The 27,816-nt window shown below is 35.6% G+C and overlaps 1 protein-coding gene across 1 annotated transcript in view; it reads right to left on the bottom strand.

The window, feature by feature from the left end:
- RYR2 (ryanodine receptor 2) overlaps positions 1-11,318 on the bottom strand; it is a 699,155-nt gene extending 687,837 nt beyond the window's left edge. Inside the window, exon 1 of the mRNA XM_074262493.1 lies at positions 10,725-11,318. Within this exon, the coding sequence (XP_074118594.1) occupies positions 10,725-10,772 (48 nt within the window). The 5' untranslated portion in view covers positions 10,773-11,318. The remainder of the gene's footprint in view (positions 1-10,724) is intronic.
- Between the last annotated feature and the right edge of the window lie 16,498 nt (positions 11,319-27,816).

Here is a 27,816-nt window from a genome sequence, read left to right as displayed (position 1 = left end):
GAAAAGTTCAAAAGAATTTGAGTTAAAGAACTAGATTGTGAAATGGATAGAGCTCTAAGTCTAGAGTCAAAAAGATATCAGTTCAAATTCAGACTCAGAAATATACTAGTTGTGAGACCATGCCTCAGTTTTTTCATCAGGAAAAAAGATAGAGCAAGTGAGGTGAAGATAATAACACTTACCTCTCAAGCTTTTGTGAAAATAAAATGAGATAATATTTGTAAAATATATTTCAAACCTTAAAATACTTTGCAAATGCTAAATTTTATTATCAGCAAGATATTATTCTATTTCCATTTACCTGTTCAGTTCTCCAAGTATCTATGATTTCATCAATGTTCATCTTTCACTAATGAAGACCATAACCCATGACTGTCTTAGATGATTAAAACATTTTATCAGCCTACAATCATATTGGTAATGAACCTTTTCAAATGTAGCTGTACTATTCCTCAGATGACCAGTAGTCATTGGGCACATACCCAAAGTTTTTCCAATTTGATAAACTGCCAGTCAGAATTTAGTCCATTGACTCAGTCTTCAAGAACCCAATGTCACCTTCATGCCACAATGAAACATCAGAAAACATCTTTTGAGGCTCAATTGTTTGTATTCAATGAATAGGACTTTGAAAAAGGAAATATGCAGAAGTATTCTTATCTTTTATGGTTGGAATTTTTGGACACAAATCTTAACGTTGAAACTTCTAATTTATCTTAGATAAATGAGGAAATAATCATACTTGTCAATAACCATAAACCTCTTATAGAAATTAAAAGCCCCAACTTTCAATAGCAGTATGTCACTATGAAGTGTGACACCAGTTTTTGCGTTATTTCCACTTTTTATAGACCAAAGAAAAAGATTTCTTACTGTAAATTTGCTCTCTTTAGTTATGTAATTTATACCCCTTATTTGTGATCCATGGTAATAGTTTAAATAAGAGAGAAGTCCTTTTAAATAAGAACACACTATGAGTGAATGAAAATCCAAATTCAGGAAGATAAGAAAGCAATTTCAAATTTTAATGTAACAAATAAAAATAAATAAATAAATTTCATATAAAACACCAAAGCAGGCAGGCTTTGTGGTATAGAACTTTATTTAAAAGGGGAAAATATATCCTTTCCTTAGCAGATAAGATGATGCTACCAATCCACCTCGAGAAGGCCTTGAGTAATAGCATGGCATAAGCAAAAAGGAATCAGAACTACTAACTAACCTCTTCATTCTCATTGTGCTCATCTGTAAAATGATGAATAAATGCTAGCACCTACCTCCAAGGGCTTAGGATAAAATTAGATAATATTTGTAAAGCACTTCATAAAATACAAATATAAATGTCAGTTATTATTATTGTAATAATTATTAACTTAAATTTCTCTTAGTAATCTACAAAAAGGAGCAGAATGGTACCTGCACTTCCTGTCCTTTGGGACTGATGTGGTGAAAGTGCTGTGGAAACCATAAAGTAATGTAAGCCTTATGATTATTATATAGTGAGCCATCAGTATCATATATCCTAGGTTTTCTTTTCTTTCTTTTTTTATTTTAAGATTGTGTCTCCCTTCTTATTTAGGTGAGAAATATAGTAGCCATTCATGGTCTAGATTAATACTAATCAGCATAGATTTTGACCTGCTCCATTTTCAATTTGGGCCAGTTCTCCTTTTCTTGGACAAGCTATTGGCCCTCCCGGCTCCCAGGGGCTCACTATATTATGCCAATCTTTAGGAAGACACCCAAAAATCTTAGCCTGTTGCAGCTCAAAACTTCTAAGGTCAAGCAATCCACCAGCCTCAGTCTCCCCTGTAGCAGGGATGATAACACCACATCACTACTACTGGAAATAGGAAGGTGTTGTTGTTGGGATTTTGTTGTTGTTTCTAATAGTAATAATGAATTATAGTCAGCTAATTCTTTCATGCTAACTTACCCCTTGCAAAAGACAAAGTGAATGCATTGTCCTTTGCTGCAGCACTCCTGGAAAACACTGTCTTTTTTCTTCTTTATTTTTATCTACAGTGTTTTCTAAAGCTCCATTCAAAACATCTTTTCCAAAAAGATTCCTCTAAACTATTTCCTTTGAATTCTATCCTTTTCTATATCACTCATGTAACAAATATTGTCTCATTGTTGTTTAACTTTTTATTTTTAAATGTCTTATATTTTCAAAGACATTATAAAATCTTTTAGGGCAAAGCATATGTAATATACTTTATATTTCCTATAAGTCTTAGCTATGTCACTTTCATATAGCATATGTTCAATATTTACTGCCTGATAAAAGGTTGAATACATAACAAATATATCTGTGGTTAATATTTTCATGTGTGGTTGTCCTCCTGGTATTTAAGTCAATCATTCTGAAGAGCGAGTCTTGATGAGTAATGAGGATTAAGTAAGATAATTCATTCAAAGACTTTTAAAATTAATTCAAAAAATACTGAAAGACTTAGAACTCTGATCAATGCATTGACTGATCAGGATTTCAGAAGAATGCTGGTGAAGCATTTCTCTCATGTCCCTGCAGAGAGAAGATAGACTAGTTTACATAATGTTCATCAGTCATATTTTTCCCATGTGACAATTGTGTCAATTTGTTTGCTTCACTATACTTATTTGTTACAAGAGAGAATTCTGATAAGGGATGTTTAGAGTAGTTTCCTCATAGAAAGAGCCTGTGGGAAATAATAGAAATGTTTTATTAAGAGAAAGAGAGAAAGAAAAGAACAATAAAACATTTTTAAAAGTATATGAAATCAATAGTTCCAGTTTAAACAATAGGTTTCATTCTTAATCATAAATCACAGAAACATCATTTAAAGAAACCAGGAAATATTTTCTCCCATTTAAAACATACCATAATGTTTTAGAAAAATCTAAGGCAACATGGTTCATTGATTCAAATGATCCCAAGAGAAAGTGATGCTGGAAAGGAGCATTACAGACTGGATAAATACTATAACATAGAGGATAAGCAAATCAGATTACTGGAGATTTTCATATTGACTTGAGAGCTTCCAGTGATTCTAGTATCATTTGCATTAGATTTTTCTTGTCCAGGTACGGGTTTTCCTTTTCTCTTTCTTAGAAAGGACTTGGGTTTATTGACCACATTTATCAACTGATGAGATTTTGAAAGAGATATTAAGTAGAATTATTTCATTTGTTATTCCTGCAATTGTAATAGCAATGTCCTAATGAGTATTTCTCAAACATGAATTACTATAGTAAAATACCTTCACAGAATAGTCCTAGTCACTAAAGTTCACTAATATTCATCCTCTGATTCCTTTATTTTCATTAAATGTTACTACAAATTTCTCTCTTATTAACAAATGAAAACCTTGATAGATTTCACCAATAAAACCAAAATCATTTAGGGTGGATTTCTCTTATTAGTTTAATCTTATCTTTTCCATATTGTATCCTGATCTTACATCCATTCTTTCACCCAATCCAATATTCTCACAAGAAAAAAAATAGCCTTTCCATGTCTAAATTTAATACATCCCTCTCCAACATATTCATTTTATCTTTCATTATTGATTTAATACTCAATATCTTTAAACATATTCCAGTTACCTCTTTCCAAAAATTAAACAGACAAAAGAAAAACATTTCCTTGCTCAACTACCCTTTGGAACTATTTGCCTATTTCAAAAAAATTTCTCTAAAGTGGAAGACTTGAATAGCAGTCAACTGACAGAACAAAGATAGTGGACATGAAGAGTAGGCTGTATGTGGGCAGTGGGAAATGATGAGCTCAGTTTTCAACATGGTTAAGAATGAGGTGATGGAATGAGTGAGAGTTATGGAGAATTAGATTTAAGCTAACAGTAAAAAAAAAAAAAAAAACATTTCCTAACAATTATAGTCATCTACAATTGGAAGGGTCTTTCCAGAGGTACTCATCCCTCACTTCAAATATTTAAGCAAAAACTATATAACTATTTCAGTATGTAGACATGGCAATTCTTGCACAGACATTGGTTGGACTAGATGGCCCTCAAGATCCCTTTCTTCTCTGAGATTCCATGGATTCAAATTTCTTTAGACACCTGGAAATATAGGAGATGGAGATTCTAAAGTTATTCTCATAAGTATGATTATTGAAGATGAGGGAATGCTTTTGCTAAGAGATTATAAAGGGTGGAAGATTATAGGTTACACTGAAAAAAAAAGGATTGGATTTGCTATCAAATGCATGAACTTGGGAAATTCATCTCATCTCTGTAGGCCTCAAGTCTCATCTAGAAAAATGAAAAGGTTGGATGAAATGGTATCTAGAGCTCCTTCCGATTTAATACTGAAGCTATGATTTTAAGACTAAATTTGAGGCAGCAATCATAATCAGATATTGATAAGAAAAAAAACTTGAAAAGAAGGAAGAATAAAGGAAGTAAGAAGAGAAGAGAACAAGCAAAGTACATGTTATAGCAGTCAGGGAAAAGGAGTTCAGCAAAGATAAAGACAGAGAAAATACCATTGATTTAGCAATGATGAGATAATTTGTAGTCTTTAAGAAAATGGTTTGAAGAAGCAGAATGTGCAAAGGAGAATGAACTTGGCATTAGAAAACAAGGATTCAGGATTTAGCCAACTTTTGTTAGCCATATAAGATCATAATATAAGATTGCTAGAGAACTAGTTATTGACTTGAGAGCAACTAGGAATCCCAGAGTCAACATAATTATATTTTTCTAATTAAGACAAATTTTAAAATTAGATTGTTTGAGGAAGTGGGGTGGAATTTAGAAAGTAAAAACAAGCATATTCAAATGCAGAAAGGAAGAAACCAATGATGAGGAAGAAAATAAAGATGGTGAAGAGGAACTGGACAGAATGGGTCTCAAGTAATAACTTCTTTTAAACCTATTTTCTTATCTGCAAAAACAGAGTTAATGATACATTCCTGGCATACTCTAGTATGTTGGAAAATAATATTTGAACTTGCAAAAGTTAATGTAAACATGAGCTATTATTATTCTACCATTCTTGAGAATTGAAACCAGAATGTAAGTAAGGAGTTCAAAAGAGAAGGTGACAGAAAATAAAGGAAACTTTATGAAGCAGAAAGTCTGAAATAAAAAAAGAATAAGGATTGAGATGGTAGTTGGGGGCAGGAAGTGGTGTGTAGTGGAATCAATAGCAAGCAAAAGTATTTTAAAATAGAGAAAAGCTATTATGCTTGAAGGCAAGAGGAAAGGATGTCCAGAAGAAAGAGGTAGAAAGGGTCCAAAATAACGATGGAAGGATTAGATTTCAAGAAAAAAACCTTTCTCTGAAATTAAAAAAAAAAAAAAAAGAAATAGAGACAGTGTCCATATTAAAAACAGAGTGTTTGGGAATTGAAGGACATATGCTGATTGGACTTAATATTTTTTCATAAAATAGAACCAAATGCTGATTACTCAATTATCTGCTTGCCCTTTTTGCTTTTCCTCAGTTCCTTGTGTACAATTTAGAATGTACTCTATCACTATCTATTTATGTGACTTTGAATAAAGGTTATTTAATCTTTCAAAGTCTCAATTTTATCATTTTTATCAATTTTATCAATTTTTATCATTATTAAATTTATCATTTATCATTTTTAAGTTCATTGGAAGACTGCATAATTTGAGGTTCTTCCAGTTTTAATCCTCCCCATGCTAGTATTGAAGGCTGTCCTTTTTTGCCTTCTAAATGCTAAGCTCCTTAAACCAGTAGGCACTTAATTCATTAGATTGTGAAGTCCTTGAGAGCAGATAGAGCACATAGTAGGTGCCTAATAAATGTTTCTTGACCACCTGATTAATAAATATTTGATGAATTGAAGTGCTCAAAGGAATAGATCAACTTCTTTGTTAAAGACTATATGATCTAATATTGGTCCTACAAGAGATAAGATAGATATATAGATGTACAAACTTTATTTGATGAATGAAAATTTTATAATGTCACATCATATCTACCACCATGTGCACAATTTCATATTTCTATTTATATTAAATAAGCATTGGTTGTTGAGTAAAAAACTCTAGATCATTAACTACAGCCAAATCAGGTCTAGAATGGCACTTCAAGATCACTCCCTTTAGTACAACAGACCCATTGTACATACACATCTGGAAATACCAATAGCTTGGCACAATAATGGGCAATAAGCTGATTGTCCATTAATTTCTACAAAAGCAAAATATCCTTTAATAACTTGGGAAGGATTTTTAAGCTGGACAAAAAAATTTCAATCTTTTTTGCTTGACTATGCATATTTGTTACATTTTTTTTTCTTTTCTTTTTTCAATGGTGTTTGGGAGGGCAGGGAAAGAAAATCAATTTTTGTTCATTGAAAAGAAAATTTAACAACTGGCACAAGAGCACTTATCTGCCAGAAAGAAATTGGAATGGGAGTTCGGATACCTGGGTCTTGTCCCAGTTCTGTCACTAATGAGTTGAATGACCTTCCAGAAAATACTTAGCTAAACGAAACTTCAATTTCCTCATCAGTCAACAATAACAACAAGAATAACAAAACAAAGCCAGAGAGATAATAGAAGCTAAACTCTGTCTCACAAAGTTAGAGTTAAAGGGTTAAATTAGATAAAGTACATGAAATATCTTTAAAGTATAAAGTTACATATAATGTATTATCTGCTTTGCATTTTCTGAGATACAGATGGCTATGTCCCCCAGAGAGATAATCACTGGAAAGGGTTTTAGATTAAGAGTCACCGAACAAGGGAAACCTATGCAGGCCAGATTTTTTTTAGCACCAAGCCATTCTTGCATTCAGGACATACTCTTCCCCAAGGGTAAATAAACTGTGCTTGTACAATCTAAAGAAAGGCAAGAATAGTGAGGGGTAATGGAAAAAACAGCATTAAGGACTTAGAATGAGAATGGACTTTGGAGGTCATATGGTCCAACCTTCTTATCTTTAGATAAGGAAACTGAAGCCCAAAGAGAATTTCGCCCTCACCCCCTCACTTCACAGGCAAAATAAGTACCAGAAACAGAATCTGAATTTATTTCAGATATACAGACTCTTTCCATTAAACCATGTTCTCTCTAGACCAGTAGCATTTTAATGTGCTAAGCATACAGTTAATAGAATTCTATTTAAGATCTGAAGAAGTAAAACAAGTACAGAGAACAGTATTTCCAGGAACTAAATGACATCTAATAACATTTTCTAGGCTAGTTCATTTTGAGAATTTTCTTCTGAAATAGAAATTCGCTATTATAAACAATGTGTATATCTATATCTATATCTATCTATCTATCTATATATACATACAAACATATTTAGAAATATATACATATATATATATTTGGGGCAGCTAGGTGGTACAGTGGATAGAGTGCTGGGCCTAGAGTCATGTGACCCTGGGTCAATTAATCCCTGTTTGCCTCAGTTTTCCTATCTGTAAAATAATCTAGAGGAGATGTGAAATCACTCCAGTTTCTTTGCCAAGAAAAGGTCATGAAGAGTCAGTCATGACTGAAATAACTGAACAACAAAATATATATATATATATGTGTGTATATACATATATATACACATATTATATATAGTATGTGTGTGTGCAAATAAGGAAACAGTGAATGTAGAGAATAGGATTTATTTACCTTCTAAGGAAGAGAAGACAACTCATAAGCATAAGCAGTCAAGCAAATAAGGAAAATGTAGGAAAGGTTTCCCTTTATGAATGCAAATAATACTAGAAGGCTACATGATGCTGAAAGCTATTTCAGAGGTAGAGGATAAAAACCTGAGAAACCTATAGTAAAAACATGAACTTATAGTCATATTTTGTCTTAAATATCACCTCTTCTAGAAATAAAAATAGTTTTGTGTGGAGATAAGGATACCACTTCAATTTGTATTGCCAAATCTAAATCCCTTAGGTTTTGATCCCTTCAAGAAAATGGTATCAATCTTCTAGACAAACATATACATATATATATGTATGTATAATATTTTGTTTTCTTCACAATCATAGCCTTTAATGATTAACTGTTTAATTTCTCTTTCTCAGACAGGATAGCTTCCTCTTTTACTAAGGGGAAGTCTTAACAGTGTAACTGAATGTGCTATCTACGTGATGCAAATTGTTAGACATATAAGCTATTTGCGTGAAGAAGAGTATATATGATGAACTTGGCCATAGGAGGAAAAAAAATTAATCTAATTTAAGAATGAAGTCTTCATCCTAACCTTTTAAACATTTTGGAACTATCTATTTTTGCAAATCAAAGATATGGAACTGAATAGCATAAGAATGGCAGACTGTAATTATCAAAGAATATGGCAGAGCAAATCTCCAAATTAAAATCCCTAATTTTAAAAAAGGAAAAAAAGAACTTTCCCCTCTCTTTTATATCTTAATCCTCGACCAAAAACTTCACTGTTCCATTTTGTTCCCCTCTTCAAGGTCATCCATCATCAGCACAACATCCTAAGGATGCTTTAGTTAAAGAAAAATCTAGACTAGACTTGCCAGATCTTCACTAGCACAAGATCCACTTATCAGGGGTGTTACTCTGCAAGATGGGCAGCTGTCAAGTGCCAAGGGGTTAACATTACTTTATATGTACACAGCCACATTAGCAAGCCCATTACCTCTGTTCCCATTAAGTATTCTGATAACACCATGAGCTCTATGAGCTCAGCTTAACATTTAAGCCTGCAGCAAACCCATAATTGCATAAAGCTTTCCAAAATGTTCAAGCTAATTTTAACCTTATGGAATTTAATTTTAAAACAAGGAAAAAATATGCTGCAGCTATGTATTTTTTCAACAAGAATATTTTTCCATTCCCTTTACGTGTTCACATTAAAAATATGAAGAGAAAAGTTTCAGACACATGTCTCATTTTTTTAAAAGAAAAGCAAATTACTGTATTCTGAACAACCTTAAAATATTTCCATGAGAAATTTTTTTGTCCAGGTCCTTTTAAGTATTGGTCAACAGTGTAGCCAGATGACTGAAAACAACATACATGGTGGTGCATGATATGGAGTTGCTATGCTAGATAGTTTTTTCCCTAATATGTAGCTTTGATTTTATTTTTTTCCAAAGGCCTTTTCTTTCTCACGTTCAAAGATGAATACTGACAACATTCCTGTAGTAATACAAATAAAGGTGAAAAGGAGAGGAAAAATTAGTACTCTTGCAACACACAAATTCGCCTTTCAATTTGCTTTTGATATAAAATCTATTTGTATACCTAAGTATCAATATCTAATTAATTCAAAATTCACTCATCCTTAAAGTTTGTGATTGGAAGGTAAATTATAATTTGAGAAATGATCTCTATATCACTGTTGAAAGAGAAGTAATCCAGAAGCAGCAAAAGCTGCAGTCCTCTGATACTGAAGACTAAGTAGGTTTTTAATAAAAATCAAGTTTAAATTTTCTGTATCTTAAGAGAAAAGGAGAAAAAACCAAAGGTGATTATTAAGAGAACATCTTAAAACAATAGTTTATGCTAACTAGCTTCCCTTTAACAAGAAGTTTTCTCATTTTATTTTCTGTCAAAGAGAATTTCAGTTTCAGCTTTTAGGGTGAGCTATGTTTCTGCCTGGTAAGTATCTGCAGTGTATAGAACAAATCAGAAAGGGAGAAACAGTGCCAAAAGGTACTTAGAGAGAGGAAAAAATGGTATGAGTACAGAGCCAGAAGCTTTCCCTGCTGGCCACCCCAATGCTCCAGTCACTCAGCTGCTCCCACCCTCTATATTTTATTGCACTTAGCATTTCACAATTTTCTGCTTAAACCAATACTTAGAAAAATGACAGTCACAAGGCTACCATATGCACACATGCACACACACATGCACACACACACAAACACTATCTTAAATTGTCACTGCACTACTAAAGCACAATTTCCAGCAATAGTCTAATATACCACAGGGGCAGTTCGCCAACCAGTCACCCCTTCTACTCCACCTTCACTTAGAAAAACCTGTTCAGTAGTGAACAACCTGACCCAGCTCAGGCTGCTCATGCACGCAAACTGAATACGCAAATCTATTTGTTATTTCCCGTCACAGCATCATAGCATGCGTGTCAAAGTGAAAAGCATGAGAAATGGGGATACATAGGAATTCCCAGCAAGATTTCCCCTTGCCCCCTTAAGTGATTCCTGCAAAGTCTCTCTCTCTTTCTCTCTCTCTCTCTCTCTCTCTCTCTCTCTCTCTCTCTCTCTCTCTCTCTCTCTCTCTCTCTCTCTCTCTCTCTCTCTCTCTCTCTCTCTCTCGCTTTTCCTCACCCCTACCTTTAGGGTGTACGTTCTCCCCTCATCTACATGCAAAGCATGCTAGCAGAGGGTCCTCTCTTTTCCCACCCTGGCCCTACAAGTACCCCAAACGTTTCCTGTACACTATCATTCTCAAGCTTGTAAGGGACAAGCATCCTCATGCTTGTAAGGGGAAAGAGCTTGTGAGCTTCTCAACCTTCTCATCATTGCAATAGCTTTCTCTATGTATCTCCCCCTCCTCATTTCTTCTCCCTCCCATTTACTCTACTTTCGTTCTCCTCTCTGTAACCGGTTCCCAACTTGCACCCATCCTAGTAAGTCACTAGCTGCTCCATTCCTACCTATAGATACCCTACCTCCTGCACCCCCTCCTCTCACTCAACCAAGGATCATGCAAGTTGATGGCATCCCCTTCCCCCACTATGCTTCTCCCGGGTCTTTCCAGGTAAAGATGAAAAGTATGATGCTTACAGTTCTCAGGAACTGTATCTCATCCTCGCCTTCACCCCCATCGGCCATGGTTCAGCTCTTCAGCCGGGAAGCCGGCTCTTGTCCCTTGATGAAGCCTGGTGGTGGCTTTATTAAAGCGGTGGCGGCGACTGCTGCTGCTGCTGCTGCTGCTGCTGCTGCTGCTGCTGCTGCTGCTGCTGCTGCTGCTGCTGCTGCTGCTGCTCCCGTTGCTGCTGCAGCTGCCCAGAGTTGGGGAGCTGGAGGAAGAGTGGGAGGGGAAAGCCGGGTTGGCTGCTCGGTGCGGACTGAGGCAGTTACCCTCCCTTACCCCCCCCCCCCTGCAAAGAGGAGGAGGACAAGGAGGAGGAAGCTGGGGGCGGGGGAGAGGGGGAGCGTAGAGCAGCAAGCTAAGGGAGATGACACCGCTCCGCACCGTACAGTGGGGAAGGGAAGAAAGGGAGGGAGGAAGAGAGGGAGGGGGGACCAGGGGTCCGGGGAAGGAAGAGGGGAGACAGCACGAGCAGCCCCAGTCTCTCCTAGTTCCTCTCCAGACTCAGGCTGGCAGCAGGTTGACGAGTCTGCCCCGGCTCCTCTGTTCAAGTGCTGGAAGCCAGAAAGGACGTGATTAGTGATGCGGTGGGGGTGGGCGGGGTGGAGCTCGTCGGCTCCCCCACTGCTGCAGGTAATCTGCAGACAGTTCCCTCTGCAAGCCAAACCTGTGGCCTAGCGCCCCTTACTGGTGACTACATGTATGTGAATACATAACACGTGTGTACACATACCCGCATACCCTGGGAACCCCAGCCATCTATATAGTCAGACTGCTGATCTGCAGTGAGTGCTTGAAACCCTGGACTCAGCGGATTTTTGTGGTTTTTAGAGCTCTCTGACTGTAAATTACTTAAGGAAGTACAGCTATCTCTGACTTGGGCCCATTAATGAAATTTAAAACTTCCCTTTGAAGCTACTCTACTATCTGCACTAAGAACTCTTTAATGTCCGGTATATGTCTACCTCGCTTTTCAAATATAATCCATACCATGGATATCCTTTGGACACGCCGTATTCTATTTACTTTCTTTTTTTATATCAAGATAATCTGTAATCCTCTGTAGGTAAAGCTAGAGTCTGCAGAGGACGTCGTCATTATGAGCATTGTGATTTTATTTTTCTCCTGAGAACGTAAACCAATTCTCAACACATCCGTGTTCCACCTATATTCTGTACTTTCTTAATACTACCAATCACATATTTCCTCTCTCTAAGAAGCAGTTACTGTCTTCATATTATATTCAGTAAAACTGAAGCAGTGAGCAAGGCTAAGAATTTAAATAAGAAAAAAAAAATTCCTCCATTCATAGATCAGAAGCCTTCCCATTTAAAAATATAAGTAATAGCTATCTTGTTTAAAAAAAAAATTTAGCCTTGAAACCAGATTTCTACTAAGAGATGAAACAAGGTTGCTCATTATCACCACTATTATTCAGTATTGTACTAGAAATATTAACTTTAGCAACAAGAGAATGTATGACTATTTGCATCTTGAGTCCAGCGTCATAGTTGTTGATACTTCATCATAATCTGGAATCATAGTCATACATTATTCATGAATAAAAATGTATGACTATGATTCCAAAATGTATGACTATGGGGCAGCTAGATGGCGCAGTGTATAGAACACCAGCCCTGAATTCAGGAGGACCTGAGTTCAAATCTGGTCTCAGACACTTTAAAACTTCCTAGCTGTGTGACCTTGGGCAAGTCACTTAACCCCAGCCTCAGGGGAAAAAAAAAATGTATGACTATGATTCCAGATTATGATGAAGTATCAACAACTATGACGCTGGACTCAAGATGCAAATACAGTCATGGTAGCAAATTGTTCTGCTTGACTATGAAAGTTGACAGTTTTGTTTTGTTTTGTTTCCAGTTGACTATAGATTAAAGGGAAAGGAATAGGATAGCAAAAAGAAAAAAGGAGGGGATGGAAGACTATTGAAGTATCTTTTTTTTTTTTTTTAATGCACAAAATTATAGGGAAAGGAGGCCAGAAAGGATCACAGAGAAGTAAAACAGCTTTGCAAGTTACATGTTGAATGTGTTACATTTAGGAGGAAAAGCAAATTATAAATGATAGAGATTTCATGTAGAGTCCTCTTCTGTTGTGGAATAAAATGAAACTGTCCATTTTATTTAGTGTTTGTTAAGTCCAGCATTTTGTTTCAATTTAAGGGTTCACCATATGAAGAAAGCTCCCAACAATCTGACTTTATTTCCTTCTTTACATTTGGCCATGCTACTCAGGCACAGTAATTAAAGCAATATTACCATTTCTCCATATGGATCAAGTCATGATCCCTGGGACTTCCAGACCAGAACTTCCTTCTCTGCTCACTATTCCTTTTGGTAGATGTGAACATATATTTTGCAATGTAAATTTCTAGAGGACTTAATTAACTCTTTTTTGTATTTGTATTCTCAGTGATTAGTCCAGTACCAGGCTCATAGTAAGTATTTTTTTTTAATGCTTTTCATTCACTTATCTATCCCTTGGCTACTGTGTTAGTTAATTTTTCTCTCTTGGACTGTTTTTAAAAGTTCCTAAGTGGTCTGTCTCCCCTTCCTAACCTATTCTACCTCCAACTATCAAAATAATCTTCCTCAGAAACAAGAATGACCATGCCAGGTCATTAAAACTTAAAAATCTTAAAAATTAAAAATCTTCATTGACACCCAATTAGCTCTACCATAAAAGGCAAATTTCTCAATTGGTAATTTAAAATCCTCCAAAATCAGTCTTATTTCATAGTATTCTCCTCTATGCACTCCATATTCCAACCAAAATGAAATGCTGTTTTTATATATCAACATTTCATCTCCCATATCCATTCCATGGCACAGATCATAATCCCCCAGACCTGAAATGAAGTCATTTTTCATTAGTTCTTTTCCTCTTCCATTAGAGTTCAGCTCAAGAACTCACTTCTAAGTGAAATATTCTGCTTCCCCTCATCCAATTACTTTGCATTTACTTGTGTGCTTCCTATAATGAAAGTTACTTGAGACTATAGACTGTCTCATTTTTATATTTGTATCACAAGAATCTGTGCCTTCCACATGGCAAGTCCTTGATAAATAATTGTTTAATGGAATGGATTCTCTCTGAGACTTACTTCATCAACTATAAAATAGGCATACCATTTGAACTATTTACTTCCCTGTGCTGTTTAAAGAAAGCACTTTGGAAACCATACAGTGCTATGGAAATGTGAATTTAACTCCTATTGTTATGGTCTTTATTTTTGATATGAAACTACAGGAGCTGGAATATGTTTTCTGTTGTTCTAGTGAAAAATATATGAATGCATTGGCCTTTTTTTGTGTCCCCAATACTTAGTACAGTGCACCATATATTACAAACACTTTTAAACGCTTGTTGATTGATTTACTATTTACCAGAAATTTTTTCCACAGATGAAAACATAGGTTTTGACAAAAAACAATTCAACAATATAAATTAGATTGATACGGAAATGGTTGGTTGTTGTCCTTCATACTCAAAGAGGACCAAAATGACATAACTATGTTAGAGTTGAGTTACAGTGTGTCCAACTATGGCTGATCAGAACAATATGAACTTAGAATACTCTGTCACCGGTCCAATTTAAGTAGTCCCTATGATCATATGGGGTAGCTTTTCTAATTGTGCACATCTCACATTTCTTTTGGGCTAATTCAATTTTACTTTGTTCATAGAGCACACTACCTTCTCTTATGTGGGCATGTCATGATGGGCAGGCCTGCGGCAGTGTCTCCCATAACATGCAATCTATACTAAAGTTCACAAGAGAAACCTTGAGAGTATATTTGCATTGCTTTTTCTTGTGAGCACTTGCCATGTGTGAGTTCTCCATAAAATAAGTTTTTTGGCAAGCATACATTTAGCATTCAAACAATGTGGCAGAGTTGTGTTCTTTACAGTAGAATTGAAATGCTAAGCATTTTATTCTGAGAAAGGACCTCAGTGTCTGGTATGTTAACCTGTCAGGTGATCTTCAGAATTTTCCTGAGACAAGTCAAATGGAAACAATTCAGTTTCCTAGCATAGTGCTAGTATACTGTCCAGGTATCACAAGCATACAGCAATGAGGTCAGCATAACAGTTCTATTGATCTTCAGTTTGGGAGATAAGCTAAGACCTCTCTTTTCCCACACTTTCCTTTGGAGCCTCCCAAACACTGAGTTGGCTCTGGAAATGTCTGTGTCAATTTCATTGAATGTGGACATCCCTGGAAAGCATACTGCCAAGGTAAGAATACTTATTATCCACAGCATTCAAAACGTCACCATTTACTGTAACTGATGGTTCCACATATGGGTGGTATGATTCTGGCTGATGGAAGACCTGTGCTTTTGCTAATTTTGGTCTAACAATTAACAAGAAAGCACATGATATAGATATAAAGAGTATATAGATATCATTATTGATATAGACATATAAATATAATAGCTAGGTGATACAGTGGATTCAGCACTAAATCTGGAATCAAAAGTACCTGAACAGGAATTTTGCTTTATAAATTTATTAGCTGCATATATCTGGTAAATAAAAACTATAATTAAATTTTTAAAAATAAATAAATGTATTAGCTAACTAGCAAGTCATTTAACTTTTCTGTGCCTTAGTTTCATCACATGTAAAATGAGGATAATAAAAGCACATACTTTATAGGGTTGTTGTGAAGATCAAATTGCTTTTCAGAATGCTTTTTACCAACTCATATATCTCCACCAACAGTACAAGTTTAGCAGTACTTTGCATAGTATCTAGGATATAGCTGATGTTTAATAAATGATCATTGTGGGGCTGTAAAGAACTGAAACTGAGTTGATGCACTGAGGTTGGACAATGGAGCACTTAAGGCTAATTATTGATTGGCCAATACTCTATTAGAATATGCTTAGAAAATGGCCCTTCCTACTATTCTGTGCTGGCCCAATTGTTTGGTGTATAGAGAGAATTGTAGGAGGACTAGGGAGTGGAGTAAGACTAGCCAGAGTCACTTTTGGGTGGGAGACAAAGAGGAGAGGTCGAGGAAATCCTGCATGTCCATTCCTTTAACTTCTATTGCTAAAGACCAAGAATAAAGACCAAGGACTTTTGCTTATCCTGACTCCAGCTGATTCTAAGGTATCCAGGGTGCTAACTCAGTCTTTACATTTGGTGCCCAATGTGGGGACCAAGGACCCTAATTTCACTGAAAAAGTCCCCCGGTGACCAGGAAATAGGGTGAGTATTTTAATAGACAAGTAAAGAACTTATTTTGTTAAGGGCTAAACTAGTAACCTTTTCTAGCTGAAATGGGGCAGATATTAGGAAAAGATTCTCCTCTATCCCCAGCCCCACTCCCACCCCTGCTCTGAGGAGGTGCTATAGAAAGCATACTTAAGTTGATCAGGGGACAAGGCTTAATTATAACTTGGTTGCAGATTGCTAAACTCTTGGATATATTAGAACTCATGTCCCCTTAGTTCTTAAAAGAAGAAGACGTAGGGCCAGATAATTGGAAATTAGTAGGAGATCAACTATGTGAATACGACAATGATAAAGGTCCTGGTTCTATTTCTAAGGAAACATTCTATATATACAGCATACAATTGGCCTTAAAGAATCCTGAAAATTATAGAAAAAAGAAAAATTTTCAGAACAGCCAGATGAAGAAGTGTGAAGAAAAAGAGGAAGACAAAGAACAGATTAATAGCAATATCACCAAAAGGCATGTGGAATTAAGTGAGGATGAAGGGTGTGGTGAAATGCATGGTGATTCTCCCTCTCACCAGGCAGCTTCAACCCTGTCTAAACTGGTATGTCTAAGCCCTACTATGTGTCAAATGTATGTTGCTGCTGCTCTTACTCCATTAAGAAAAGCATTTCCAAAAGTAATGTTATTACATTACATGGATGATATATTGGTATGTGCACCTGATGAACAAATGTTAGAAATATGTTTACAAAAAACCATGGAAACACTAAGGAATTACAAATTGCACATAGCTCCAGAAAAATTCAAAGAGATGCTCCTTTTCAATATTTAGGATATGAAGTACACCCTAAGGGGCTTACAGTACAAAAATTTTCCTTAAGAACAAAAAAGCTAAACACCTTAAATGACTTTCAGAAATTAATAGGAGGTATCCAATGGAGGTGTCCTGGGCTAGGCTTGACTACCTATCAATTGCAACCATTATATGACATTTTAAGGGGAGACAGTGCTTTAAATTCACCACACCAGCTTACAAAAGAAGCTCAAGAGGCTTTGAGAGAAGTCGAACTGGCTTTATCCAATGTGGTTAAAAGAGTCATTCAAAAACCCTTGGAAATATCAGTTTTTGCTACACAAGAGGCACCCACAGCAGTCCTTTATCAAGGAGACAGTGCAATAGACTGGGTGAACCTCCCAGCACAACCAGAACAAAGCCTTATGCCTTACCCAATGCTTGTAGCTAGAATTTTATTAAAGGCCATTAAGCGAGAGTACAAGTATGGGATAAGACCTCCACAAGGTCTATACACCTTTTATACACAAATTAATATATGCTATAAAACCATCCCATAGTGGCAAATTTTATTAGCCATGGCTCCAAATTTTACACACGGGTCTCCACTAAAGATAACCATATTATTACATAATTGGCAATGGATTCTTGAAGAAAAGGTTTCTAAAGTTCCTCTTAAAGGACCAACTGTCTTTACAGACACATCCAAACATCATATTTGTGCTGTGTACTCTCATGACTTAACTATAAAGAGAGTAGTCAGAACTCTTTTTCAGTCCACTCAGCAGAATGAATTGTATGCAATCGTTCTAGCCCTTAGTTATTATCCAGGAGATATAAATATAATATCTGATTTGGCCTATTCAGTAGGTGTGATACAAAGAATTGCCACAGCTCAAATAAAATTTGTAGCCACTAATATATATCAGCTCTTTAAGGAATTTCAAGAGCAAGTGAGAAAGCATCCAGGTAAGATTTATATCTTGCATGTTCACTCTCATAGTAGACTTCCAGGTCCTTTTTTGATGGTAATTCAAAGGCAGATAGCCTTCTAACCATGTTGGCCAATACTCCTTTATTTCAAGAAGCCCAAGAATCTCATTTTAAATATCATCAGGCTGCTCGAGCTTTGGTTCCATTGCTGACTGTGCCCACCACTGAAAGAGCACAGCAGTTATGGCATTTGATTCATGGTCATCAAAAATTGTTGGACTTCAAAACCCTCAGGAATCATTGGAATCCTTGAGACATGAAAAGATTGTTGTAGGAATTCAAAACCCTCAGGAATCATTGGATTCTCTGAGACATGATAAGACTGTTGTAGGACTTCAAAATCTGCAGAAAATATTGGATTCTCTAACACATAAAAAGACTGTTGCAGGACTTCAAAACTTGTGGGGATCATTAGATTCCCTGACACGTGAAGCAATGGACAATATATTGGTCTTGGACTATCTCTTGGCTGCTGAAGAAAGTGTATGTGGGACTGTTGTTTACATACCCTCCTTCTAGGACTTCTGGAAATCTTTTACAACATCACGTTGATTTATATTGTTTGTTATATCACTACTAGCATGTACAATTCATGTTTGTTACACCACATTAAGCCTGCACTGGCTATGGGGAGAGTCATCACTAATAGCCTGTTATTGCTGTGTGTTTTATGTGCTTGTGTAATACCTCCCATGCTGATGGGTTTGTGCATACCTATTTCTAATAAGACCCTTCAGCCCAGAAACCCACTAGCAATCCCCATTTCCCTTTGGTGCTTTTCATCTCCCTTCCTGAGATGTCAGAGAGGGCATGATCATGTCCTTTTTAGTGCTTTCACCTCCCTTCCTGAAAAGGCAGGGGGGGAGGGGAGTGATCACCTCCTTTTCGGTGTTTTCATCTCCTTTCCTGAAAAGTCAGGGAGGGCATGATCACCTCATTTTGGGGTTTCTCACATCCCTGAGAAGTCAGGGATGGCATGATCATCTGTATTCTAAAACAAAAGAAAGTGGGAGATGTAAAGGGTTGAAACTGATGCACTGAGGCCAGACAATGGAGCACTTAAGGCTAATTACCAATTGGACAATACTTTATTAGAATATGCTTGGAAAATGGCCCTTCCCACTATTCTATGCTGGCCCAATTGTTTGGTGTATACAGAGAATTATAGGAGGGACTAGGGGGTAGAGTAAGGATAGCCAGAGTCACTTTTGGGCAGGAGATGAAGAGGAAAGGTCGTGGAGATCCTGTGTGTCCATTCCCTTCACTTCTACTTTTAAAGACCAAGAATAAAGACTTTTGCTTATCCTGACTCCAGCTGATTCTAAGATATCCAGGGTGCTAACTTGGTCTTCACATGCGGCAGGTAGGGGGTACAATAGCTAGGACTCTAAACCTAGAGTCAGGAAGACTTTAAATCTGACCTCAGACATTTACTAGCTGTGTGATGCTGGGTACACTAGTAAGAGTCTAAGACCATAATTTAACTTTTCTTTCTGATTCCAGGCCCAACATTCTACTCACTGTACCACTTAGCTGTCTAAGACAAATACAGTAAAGTTAAGAGTAAAGTAAAAGGCCCAGAATATTATAATGCTTAGCTGAATACAATAGAAAAAATTAGGAGTAACAAGAACAAATATGTATAGTGGAACAAAAATAGTTGCTATCAAAAGAGACAAACCTGGAAACTACACTATGCTTAAAAGTATCACATATTATGAAACAAAATCAGTAGTAAACATATATGTACTATATAGCATAGCATTTAAGTCCTTAAAAGAAAAGCTATTTGAAATTTTAAAGTTCCTACATTGTATGGAAATAACTATAGATATTTTTAGAGCTTTTAAAATTTATCAGAAACATAAATAAGAAGAAAAATAAAGATTTAAACATAATGTTGGCATGTTGATTATTGAATGGGAATGTTAAAGAGTATTTTTTTCAGGATCACATGGCACTATTATAAAAACTGGTAATAATAAGAAATTAAATATTTATAAGTAAATTTAGGAATGAAGAAATATGAAACTGCATCTTTTGTAGACTATGTTTTAATGATTTGCTATAGGTGATGTTGGGTCTCTAGTTTTTCAGATCACAAGATTGCAACCCATTCATATTTTTGAATCCTTTTTTTTGTCCTTTTTTTTCAAATAAAGAAGAAAACCTACATCTGTTCTTCCTTTGGTCCTTTTAGAATTTTCACCACTAAATGTGACCATGTGCTATTCATTTCCTGTTGTTCATTTCCCTTTAGGAAGAGTAGCTAGAACACAGGCTAACCAATTTCTATCTGGTCCTAAGTGACTTCCTCCGCCCAGAAACGTGATTTATCTTTCTGATCTCAGGAATGCTGCCAAAAGCTGGCAGAATAACTTCCATCTGTGCCAGCACAAGGCAACTTTCACTTAATGTTGCAATCCTGATCTCCCAGCCTTCAAAAGTACAAAAATAAACAATCTTCCTTTTGAACTCAAGTCTCCCATCTCCATTGTCATTAAAAGAACTTCTATCTCCTACTGAATGGGTTCAACTTCCATTTGCCACTATGCCATTTTCTGCTTAATCTCTAGAATCAATAGAGAAAAAGGCATGAAATAATGTAACTTATCTGACCATCTGATCATATACCTTCTATTTCATGCTGCACTTATCTCTAAGTTGATCTCCAATCTCTTCTGGAAAGAAGAGTAGTACCTTCTACTTGATAATGAATATTCTCATATTCAGTCATACTCTAAATATTTCAGTGATTCTGAGGCCCTATATATCATCCAAATCCCATTTCCCTCCAGTATTTGGAGTGTAACAAGTTTCCAGCAGAAGATGCACTAGAAAAACTTCAGAAAAGGTCTGTTTCAATCAGGCATGGGGGAGGTGGCCAAGTGCAGATGCAGCACAGACTCAGGGCACTGTGGCATACATGCACTGAGGAATCTATTGAGAGACTCTTAGGCAAAATACACCAGTATTGGCTACTCTGTCCTGATTACAAGCCAGTAGAGCAGCAGATTAACTGTGAGACATCCAAGGCAAATACAAAAGGCACATAGTGAGCCTCTGAACCCCAGAATAACATGGGACCTGGACATGCCTACTCAGCACTAGAAGTCAGTCAGCATTGGCCAGAGAAGCCTAAAGCCACTGTAGCCTGTAGAGGAAGCTTGGAACAATCTACCCTTTGCCCTAAGATTAGACCTTAACCTTTTTAAAAATTGAGCAAAAAAGCAAAAAGAACTCTGATCATAGATAGCTTTTATGGAGAAAGAGAAGAACAGATCTCAAACCTTGAGGATCCTAAAGGATGATGCTCCAGATGTTGGTCCCCACCTCACAAAGATTTCTTTGAAGAATTAAAAAAGGATCTTTAAAAAGAGGTGAAAATGGGGAAAAAATGAAAATTTTGCAAGAAAATTTGGAAAAGGAAAAACAGAAATTATCTGAATAAAAATCCTTAAAAATAAATTTAGAACACCAAGGCAGCAGAGAGGACACACACTTCTTTCTGAGCTTCCCTACTACCCTGAAACTATTTATGAAATCCAGCCTCTGAATTAGTGCTGGAATTAGTGTCAGAACCCATGAATATTGGGAGTACAACACCTTACCAACAGAAGATAATTTCGAAGATCACCAGAAAAGGTTTGTTTTAATTGCACATGGGCATGGAATGAGGCCAAGCCAGGCACAGGCACAGACAGGCATGAAGGCAGAGCACAGAAGACAGCATACACTGAGCAGACCTCTGGTGGGGTGTGGTCTAAACAGGTGGAAAATCTGCAGAGAGAACTTTACCACAGTATTGGCTACTCTGCTCTGGTTATAAGCCAGTAGATCAACAGAGAAGTTAGAAAACTTCCAACATTAGCACAGAGGGTAAAGAGTGTACCCCAAAGCATTGGAATCTCATGGGACCTGGCTACATCCACCCAGCACCAGGAGTGACTCAGTGTGATCCCAGCACAGCTGCTGATTCCATTGTAGCTGCTGCTACTTCACTGCCACTTCCTATTTCCTGTGGAGGAAGCTTGGAAAACCCTCATTCCCCCAAAAGCAGACCCCAGCATTTTTTTAAAAAATGAGTAAAAAGGCAAAGCACGTTCTAACTATAAATAGCTTCTATAGTGAAAGAGAGCAAATTTCAAATCCTGAGGAGACTAAAAACAGATTGTCCCCAGATGAAGCCCCAAAGGGGGAATATGACCTGGTTCCCACCACACAAGGCTGTCATAGAAGAAATTTAAAAGAATCTTAAAAGAGAGCTAACAGAATGGGAAAGGAAATGAATACCTTGCAAGAGGGTCTGGATAAGGCATATAACTCATTAAAAGATAGAGTGAAAAAAGAAAACAAGTCCCTGAAAAACAGAATTTGTGAATTGGAAAAGATTTAAAAAAAAAAAACTCCCAGGAAAACAGAATTGAAAAAAATTGTGAATTGAAAAAAGAAAATAAATCCTTAAAAAATTTGGTGAAATGGGAAAAAATTCCATAGAACAAAACAACTCATTTAAAAACTCAATTGGACAAATACAAAAAGAAATAAAAAAATTAAATGAAGAAAAGAATTAGAAAAAAATGTTAAATACCTACTTGGGAAAACAACAGACCTGGAAAATAGATCTAGGAGAGAAAATCTAAGGATTATTGGACTCCTTGAAAATCATGATGAAAAAAAAGAGCCTAGACACTATTTTTCAGAAAATCATCAAAGAGAACTACCCAGATGTCATAGAATCAGAAGGTAAAACAGCCATTGAATCAATTCAAAAAACACCTGCTGAAAGAGACCACAAAGTTAAAAATGGATTTAGTAAAATGGAAAAATTATATAACTGCTTACAAAATAGATTCAACAAAATAGAAAAAGAAAACAACTCCTTGAAAAACAGAATTTGTGAAATGGGGGAAAAAATCCATTGAACAAAACAATTCCTTTAAAAATTCAATTGCCCAAATGAAAAATTTTTTTTAAAAATTAACTGAAGAAAATAATTCACTAAAAATAGAATTGAGCAAGTGGAAATGAATGACTCAATGAGACATCAAAAATCAGTCAAATAAAACCAAAAAATGAAAAAATAGAAAAAAAAATAAAAGTAAAATACCTCACTGGAAAAACAACTGACCTGGAAAATAGATCTAGGAGAGACAACATAAAAATTATTGGACTTCCTGAAAACCATGATGAAAAAAGAGCCTACATATCATCTTTCAGGAAATCATCAAGGAAAACTGCCCTGATGTCCTAGAACCAGAGTAAAATAGCCATTAAATGAATTCACCAACCACTTCCTGAAAAAGACCCCCAAATGAAAACACTAAGGAATATTGTAACTAAATTTCAGAATTATTGGATCAAGGAGAAAATATTGCAAGCAGCCAGAAAGAAACAATTCAAATATCGAGGAGCCATAATCAGGATAAGCCAGGAGCTAGTGGCTGCCACTTTAAACAATTGAAGGATATGGAATATAACATTCCAAAAAGCAAAGGTATTTGTATTGCAGCTAAGAATCAACTATCTAGCAAAACTGAGCATTATTTTTCAGGATATAAGATGGGCATCCAAGGATATAGGGAAATTTAATTTATTTCTTATGAAAAGACCAAACAGAACAGAAAATTTGATCTCCAAATACAGAACTCAAGAGAAGCATCAAAAAGGTGAAAAGAAAGTATTCTTGATAACTCTATCTTTGTTCTAGGTATACTCAGAGGGTAGAAGTATAATTTGAAATTTTTGTGATAATATAAAAAAGAAATTAGAGCTAGAAAGGGAATTGTATTGGAAGACGGGGAAAATGGAGGTAAAATTAGGTGAATTACATCTCGTGAAATGGCAAAAAGAAGACCTATTATAATTGAGGGAAAGAAGGTAGGGAGATGAACACTGTGAATCATATTCTCATCACATTTGGCTCAAAGAGAGAATATCAGACATGTTTAGCTTCACAGAGAAACTCATCTCACCCTATAGGGAAGTAGGAGGGAAAAGGACAAAGGAAAGAGGGAGGCTAATAGAAGGAAAAACAGAAGTAAAGGTAAGAGGCTGGAGTAGAATCTATTATGCTTCAGCTGAACTAAAAAAAAAAAAAAAAAAAAAAAAAGTAGGCATAGCAATCCTGATCTCAGATCAAGCAAAAGCAAACAATCAATCATATCATCCAAGAGAATGACAATATTAAGACAACATGCCAAAATTTATGGGAGGTAGCCAAAGCAGTTCTTCGGGGAAGTTTTATGTCTCTAGATGCTTACTTGCATAAAATAGAGAAAGAGAAGATAAATGAATTAGGCATGCAATTAAAAAAGCTGAAAAAGAACAAATTAAAAACCCTCAAGTAAAACCAAATTTGAAATTCCGAGAAAAAAAAATGAAAGTAAACTTGAAAGTTAAAAAACTATTGAATTAATGAACAAAAGTAAGAGCTAGTTTTATTTTAAAAAATAGATAAACCTTTAGTTTGATTAGAAAAAAGGAAAGAAGAACATAAAATCATTAGTATTAAAAATAAAAAAGGATGAACTTTATACCAATGAAGAAGAAATTATAGCAATAATTAGGAGCAATTTTGCCCAACTATATGCCAATAAATATGATAATCTAAGTGAAATTAATGAATAATTACAAAAATGTAGATTGCCCAGATTAACAGAGGAGGAAATAAATTACTTTAACAGTCCCATTTAAAAAAAAAAAAAAGAAATTGAACAAGGTGTTAATAATCTCCCTAAGAAAAGATCTACAAGGCCAGATGGATTTACATGTGAATTTTATCAAACATTTAAAGAACAATTAATTCCAATGTTATGCAAATGCTTTTGTAAAATAGGAAAAGAAGGAATTCTACCAAATTATTTTTATGACACAGACTTGGTGCTGATATCTAAATCAGATATTAAAATAGAGAAAGAAAATTATAGACCAATTTCCCTCATCAATATTGATGCAAAAATCTTAAATAAAATATTAGCAAAATGATTACAGAAAGTCTTCTCCAGGATAATACAACATGACCAAGTAGGATTTATACAAAGAATACAGGGCAGGGCTGGTTCAATATTGGGAACTTATTGACTTATATCAATAGCCAAACTAACAAAAATCATAAATCTCAATAAATGCACAAAAAAGCATTTGACAAAATCCAACAACCATTCTTATTAAAAACACTAGAGAGTATAGGAATAAATGGACTTTTCCTTAAAATGATCAATAGCATCTATTTAAAGCCATAAGCAAGCATCAGTTATAAATAGGAATAAACTAGAACCATTACCAGTAAGATCAGGATTGAAACAATGTTATTAATATTGCTCACTTTCACTTAATATTGTATACGCTAGTATGTAATAAAAAATAAAATTATCACTCTGCAGATTATATGATGGTATATTTATAGAATCCTACAGAATCAACTAAAAAAACTACTAGAAACAATTCACAACTTTAGCAAAGTTACAGGATACAAAATAAACCACATAAATCATCAGTAATTTTTATATATTACTAACAAAGTCCAGCAGCAAGAGATACAAAGAAAATTCCATTTAAAAATAGCTATAGATAATATAAAATATTTGGGAATCCTCCTGCCAAGGCAAAATCAGGAACTATATAGACACAATTACAAAACACTTATCAAGTGCTCATGGATAGGCCATGCTTATATAATTAAAATGACAATTATACCTAAATTAATCTCCTTAATCAGTGTCATACCAATCAAACTTCCAAGGAATTATTTTAGAGAACTATTTTACAAAGTTCATCTGGAAAAACAAAAGGTGGCCTAATTGTATCAGATCTAAAACTATATTATAAAGCAGTGGTCAACTGGCTAAGAAATTTGGTACTGATTAAGAAATAGAGTAGTCAATCAGTGGAATAGGTTAGGTTCACAAGACACAATAATCAATGACTATAGTAATTTAATGTTTGACAAACTCAAAGACCCCAACTTTGGGGATAAGAACTACTATTTGATAAAAACTGCTGGGAAAATTGGAAATTAGTTTGGCAGAAACTAGGCATTGACCCACACCTAACACTCTATACCAAGATAAGGTCAAAATGAGTTCATGATTTACACATAAAGAGTAATATTATAAGCACATTAGAAAAAGAAAGAATAGTTTACCTCTCAGATATATGGAGAAGGAAGGAATTTGTAGCCAAAGAAGAACTGGAGTACATTATTGAATACAAAATGGATAATTTTTATTATATTAAGTTAAAAGGTTTTTGTACAAACAAAACCAATGCAGATAAGATTAGAAGAAGGCAATAGAATACACCAGGGAAAATTTTTACATTCAAGGGTTCTGATAAAGGCTTCATTTCTAAAAAAAAAAACAAAAAAACAAAAAAACAACAACAGAGAATTAACTCAAATTTATAAGAATTCAAGCCATTCTTCAATTAATAAATGGTCAACAGATATGAACAGACAATTTTTAGATGAAGAAATTAAAACCATTTCTAGTCATATGAAAAGGTACTCTAAATCTCTATTGATCAAAGAAATGCAAATTAAGGCAACTCTGAGGCACCACTACATACTTCTCAGATTGGCTAAGAAGATAGGAAAAGATAATGACAAATGTTGAAGGGATGTGGGAAAATTGGGAGACTAATACATTGTTGATGGAGTCGTGAACAAAAATGGTCATTCCCTTACTCTTGGCTATTATCCACAAGTCCTCATGTTAAAAATTTATGAAAGCCCCTTATATAAATACTCTCATGGTTTTCCACCTCTTCTTCCAGCTTCCTTAATCAAACTCTTCATCTATACCATGACTTCCATTTTCTTGACCTCTCACATCTCCCAAGCTATCTCCCCCTCCATTTGCCATCCTTTCCTCTTATCCAAATACTAGCCCTTTTGTGAACTAATTCAACTTTACACTATCCTATTCTCGAGTCCTTAGCCCTCTTATCTTTTCACTTATTGTACCCTGCTAATCCTCAACTTTGGATGACTCCAACCATCTCAATATTTGCTAAATAAGTGTGAAGAAAATCATGCAATCATTCTGACTAGACCACTACAAATTCTTCAATTGGACTTTCATTGCTGCTAGGCAATTCTATCATACTTTCCATATCAGCCCACTATCCTACTCTCCACAGTGACTTTTCCAAATCTTTTCATCCTTTCTTAAACATCCCTTGACTCCCTTTTCCCTTACACTTTTTAGCTGAGGGCCTTATTAACATTTATACATGAAAAAATTGTGGCTATTCTTCATGCTCTCATTTTCTTCTTCATTATATCCTATCATACATATGCTTTCTCTCACTATCCAGTGGTCCTCAAACTTTTTAAATAGGGGGCCAGTTCACTGTCCCTCAGACTGTGGGACTATAGTAAAAACAAAAACTCACACTCTGTCTCTAACCCTCAGCCCATTTGCCATAACCCAGGGGGCTGCATATGGGCTGCAGGCTGTAGTTTGAGAACCCCTGCATTATCTTCTCCTTCACTCTAGTCTCACATGAAAAGGTAGCCTAAACCCCTCTGCCTGGAAAAGTGATCCCATTATGTCTCTTTTCTTTCAACAGATTGTCCTCCATCATTTTCAATGTATCATATATCTTTTAGTGTCATTTATCATTTAGTTCCCTGGAGGGCTTCAGGGTCAGCCAGAGTCAGGATGAATTAAAGTCCTTGGTCTTTAGGAGGAGAAGTGAAAGGCATAGACAAGCAGCCATGAGATTTGCCAAAGATCTCTCCTGGATTCTGGAGCTCAGAATCTCCAGCCTTTCTCCTCCTCATTCTGTCACCAAGTGACTCTGGCCTCTTTTACCTCTCCCACTAATCCTTGCCTAAGATTATCTTAACACCAAACATTCAGCCAACACCAACTGTGAGAAGAACCATTTATCCAAACATATGCTAATAGAGTCATTGTCTCACATAGAATAGGTAATTAACCTTAAGTGCTAAGTTGTCTGATTCAAACATAACTTTTTGGAGTTTCAGCCCTCTACATCATACTATCACCCTCATCAATCCATTGAATTAGGTCTCTCCAAAGCTATCATCTCTTAA

This window comes from Sminthopsis crassicaudata, chromosome 4, assembly GCF_048593235.1.
Source record: "Sminthopsis crassicaudata isolate SCR6 chromosome 4, ASM4859323v1, whole genome shotgun sequence".
Taxonomy (NCBI): Eukaryota; Metazoa; Chordata; class Mammalia; order Dasyuromorphia; family Dasyuridae; genus Sminthopsis; species Sminthopsis crassicaudata.
Note: the sequence above shows the minus strand (reverse complement) of the source record. Positions and strands in the feature narration are given on the sequence as shown.